The sequence below is a fragment of the Crocuta crocuta genome, unplaced genomic scaffold, assembly GCF_008692635.1.
Source record: "Crocuta crocuta isolate KB4526 unplaced genomic scaffold, BGI_CrCroc_1.0 scaffold115, whole genome shotgun sequence".
Taxonomy (NCBI): domain Eukaryota; kingdom Metazoa; phylum Chordata; class Mammalia; order Carnivora; family Hyaenidae; genus Crocuta; species Crocuta crocuta.
In genome coordinates, this window is record NW_027530575.1 from 6,535,776 (window position 1) to 6,539,672 (window position 3,897).

General features: G+C 56.9%; 2 protein-coding genes across 4 annotated transcripts in view; one reads left to right on the plus strand and one right to left on the minus strand.

Annotated features, from left to right (window-relative positions):
* MAST1 (microtubule associated serine/threonine kinase 1) overlaps positions 1-289 on the minus strand; it is a 25,732-nt gene extending 25,443 nt beyond the window's left edge. Inside the window, exon 1 of the mRNA XM_077767962.1 lies at positions 188-289. Within this exon, the coding sequence (XP_077624088.1) occupies positions 188-289 (102 nt within the window). The remainder of the gene's footprint in view (positions 1-187) is intronic.
* Positions 290-1,739: 1,450 nt separating this feature from the next.
* Positions 1,740-3,897, plus strand: part of RTBDN (retbindin) — an 8,382-nt gene continuing 6,224 nt past the window's right edge. Inside the window, exon 1 of one of the 3 annotated variants that reach the window (XM_077767864.1) lies at positions 1,740-1,814. The gene's annotated coding sequence lies outside the window, so the exon portion shown is untranslated. The remainder of the gene's footprint in view (positions 1,815-3,897) is intronic. The other 2 variants (XM_077767863.1, XM_077767865.1) reach the window with 2 other exon arrangements.

The window sequence follows — 3,897 nt, forward strand, 5'->3', positions numbered from 1 at the left end:
GGGGGGGAGGCTGGAGCCGCAGCGGGCAGGGGAGGGCGGGGGAAGGGAGGGCCGTGCCGCTGCCGCCCGCCGGGAGGGGGCGCTGCTGCCCACCAGCGCTCCAGGCCCCGCCCGCGCGCGCGCCTGGCGCCCTCACCCGGACTCGAGAAGGGGCACCCAGCCCTGCGCATCTCTTCCCAAAGCTCACCTGCTGCTTTTCCGGGGCAGAGGCAAATCCTTCTAGAAGGCAAAGGGGCAAAAGGATAGAGGTCACAGTGGACCAGCAGCGGCTGTGTGCAAGCCCTGTCATCCTCTAGAGGAGTAAAAGCTGGGTGGGACAAGCTACTCGTCCGCATCCTCACCCACACGTAGGTGATGCACGGAGGGCAGGGCTCTTTGAGGGAAAGGGTATCAGGGTGATTTCTCTCCCGACCCCAGACACCAGCAGAGCCCCATATAGGACTCCTTAGTTGGCATCTCAACGTGCGTGTGTGCAAACGAAACAGGAGCCTATGTGAAAAACATTTCTTGAGCACCTACTGTATGCCAGACTCTGTACTAGGCACTGAGGACACAGCAGCACAGCAACAAATGAGGAAAAAAACTCCTGCCCCTTTTGGGACTAGCATTTAGAGAAGGGAAGCAGACAATAAACAAATTAACACAGAAGATAATTTTAGATGGTAATAAGTGTGAATAAAATTAAGGTGATATGATGAAAAGTGGCTAGGAGGAGGACTCGATGGTCAGAGAGGGCTGCTCTGGGGAAGTGACTCTTAAGATAGTTGTTGAAAGAATAAGAGCCAGCTATGGAAGAATCTGTGGAGAGAGCATTCCAGGTAGAAGGAACTGCCAAGGCCCGGAGACAGGAATGAACTTGGTATGTTCAAGCATGAAAGTTGAATGAATGAATGAATGAATGACTCCACACCCCAAGGGTTCTACCTCACAGTTCAATGTTGCAGGTGGGGTGGTTAGGGCGGCTCAAAACTGAAATCTGAAATGGGGATCAGACGATGGCCGAGTGGTCTTTTTTGATAATGGTAATGATACCAGTTGCTAATGTGTGTTCACACCAGAAGAAGGTTGTGTTCTGTTTGTCAAGCACTCAGCAAGGCACTACAGGGACTAAAAGTTATGAAGTCTGTGCCCTCTTCCCAGGAAAGCAATGGGCAGAAGGAGTGCCACCTTCCAGCCAGTTCAGTGTCCACAGGCCAAAGTGAATAAAGGAGGCTGGGTAGGGCTGCAGATGGAAAGATTCTGGTGAGAGTTTCAAAAGCATGGTTAATGTGGACTCTAACCAGGGGGAAATGAGGAATGTTCTAGATCCTTTCTAGGATCTCTGAAAGCAGAAAGCTCCAGATTCAAATCTCACATTTGCCTCTTATAACCTTGGCAAATGACCTTCCAACAGTCCATTCCTTCTGGAGGATTCTGTGAGATGATTCAAGTGCCTGGCACCTTAGCATGATGCCTAACGCATAGTAAGCACTCAATAAATATTAGGTTATAGAAGCGGGAGTTATTATGAATGGACATGCTGCTTGACAGAGGATGGGCCAAAGGTCCCTCCCACTCCCATGGACGGAAGACAGACATATGGTTGGAGTCAAAGAGAACACTGTCCAGGTCTGCAGCCATGCCCTCCTGAGCCACGGGTGACCAGAAATCCATTCCAGGTTTTCCCTCTGTTTTTGCAGGATCAGTTTGAATGAGCAGCAGCTGGGACCAGCCGGCTGGGTTGGGCGACCGCAATGGCCCAAGCGAAATCTAGACCTGGAGTTTTCGGCCACGGAGGCCAGGATTCCAGATCCAGGTACACTCGGCCTTCGAGGGTGAGCCCCTGGGGACCTTTAAATACCTCCCGAGTAGTCCTCAAACCTAGCCCCATTTGGTAGTGCTCCTAAATATTCCAGAGTCGAAGAAAAGGGCAAACTGCAGAAGTAGGGGGATTTGGATCCTTGGCGTCAGAGTAAACAGACGCCACCTCCACCACTAGCTGCGGAGACGCTCTGCCTAGCGGATTCTGCTTCTCCCCTCCCTCCTCCCGCCTTCCCCCCCTCCCCCGTGATTGATGGACGGCGCTGGGAATAGGGCTTTCGAACTCAGGATGCTGTTCATATATACAATCCCCGCTGAACACAATTGGGGGCCCTCGGATGCTCCGCAGTTGTGGGACAGCTGGGGGACAGCTTCTGGGGGACAGCATCAGTGGGTGAGGGTGTATCCAAGGCAGCAAAGTGGTTAACCCTGCCAGAAAGGAAGAGGTAGGGACAGGACTCCGGCGGGATAGCCTGGCCAAGGGGATGCCTCCGGATGGAACAGTGGGTGAGTGGGAGGATCCCAGGCTGGGGGCGGGGCCTTGAGCGTTAGAACGCCCGCGTGGCGCTGAGCCAATGGGAGTCGGCGCCGGCCCGGTGGGCGGGAACACACCGTCTTGTAGGCGCCGCCCCTTACCGCTCTTTTCCTGGGGACTCGACGGCGCGGACCCAGTCTGACTGCTTCAGCACTTGCTCGGGCTTTTTTGCTGCTTTCTCCCTTTTCTCAGAACCCCTTTCCCCCCTCCAGCACTAAGATGGGTGGGAATCCAGGGAAGTTCTCAAGAGCCGCCGAAGGCTCTTAGATGGAGCCTTCTGGGATCTGCTGGAAAGCAAATTAGCTTTCCAACCCAGTTCTGTCTCCAGCATCCTCCAGATACCTGGGAAGTCCCTCCTACCATCTGACTCTGATTTTTCCTGCTGCAGTGACCAATCAGCTCATTTTCGTCTCCGACCTCAGGGATGGTGGGTTAGAGGAGTCCAAAAGTGGACGAGGCCCTGGATGAGGGTTTGAATCCTCTCCTTCTTTGTCCAAGCTCCAGGCTAGGATGTAGCCTGAGTCTGGAGCCACCTCAGCTTTATCTAAACTCCTCCAGATTATGTAGCGTGGGTCTGGGCTCCAAGGAGGCTCAGAAGGACCAGACCCCGGGCAGGCCTCGGGGTGAAGCTTTGATCAGTTTCCTTGCGGGGGGGGGTCAGTTTAGGGGCAACATCGAACCCTAGTATTAACCCTTAGAAATGCAGGAAGAAAATGCAGGTAGAAAAGGACTCTTCTCAGCTTCAAAATCCCCATCCATCTTGAAGGTGGGAGTTCCTGACGCCTGGATTTCCCCACACTCCACAATCCTCAGTGTCCCACTCTGTGCAGTGGACTCACTCCCGCGCCTGCGCAGCCTGGAGACCAATATCTCCTAAGGCTGCAAGGAGCTAAAAATCGCTCCCGCCCACCCACAAGCTGGGCTGGACTTGGGGNTGGGTAGATGCATGGAGGTCGCAGGGGTTCCCCATGCCTCAGAAAGCGGTTCCTGGGATGGTGAGGGGAGAGGCTGCAGTATAAACATGTTTACTGCCAATGCAGCGCCGGTTGCCCCGAGGGGAGCGAGCCCTGGGGCAATAACTTTGCTCTGCGCCCCCTCACCCCCAGATTGGCGTTGCGCCAGGGCGATGACTTCGGTCCTAGCCCCCTCCCCCTCTGGCGAGCCAGGTGCCCCTCAGGCTATCCTCGAGGGGGAGCGCTAGGCTGCACCCCCTCCGTCAGCTCCCTGGAGCCCCGGGCGGCGCCTGAGGGGCGGGGTCGCCAGCGCGGCGGGACGCGCGGCTACCGAGTTCCCCTCTGGTAGCGTCCCGAGGCCATGGGAGGGGGCGCCCCAGCCGGTCCAGGCGCAAGTTCTCCCGCCCCCTGCCGGGCCCCGCCTCAGGGCTCCGACCCCTTCACCGCCACCCGGGACCGGGGCCGCCGCGTACCTGCAGCCTCCGGCGGCGAATCAGGCCCGAATCGTCCATGGCGGCGGCGGCTTCGGCCCCGGGGAGGGAGGAGGGAGGTGGCGGTAGCGGCGGCGGCGGGAGGAGGGAAGAGGGAGGGAGTGAGAAGCCGCGGGGA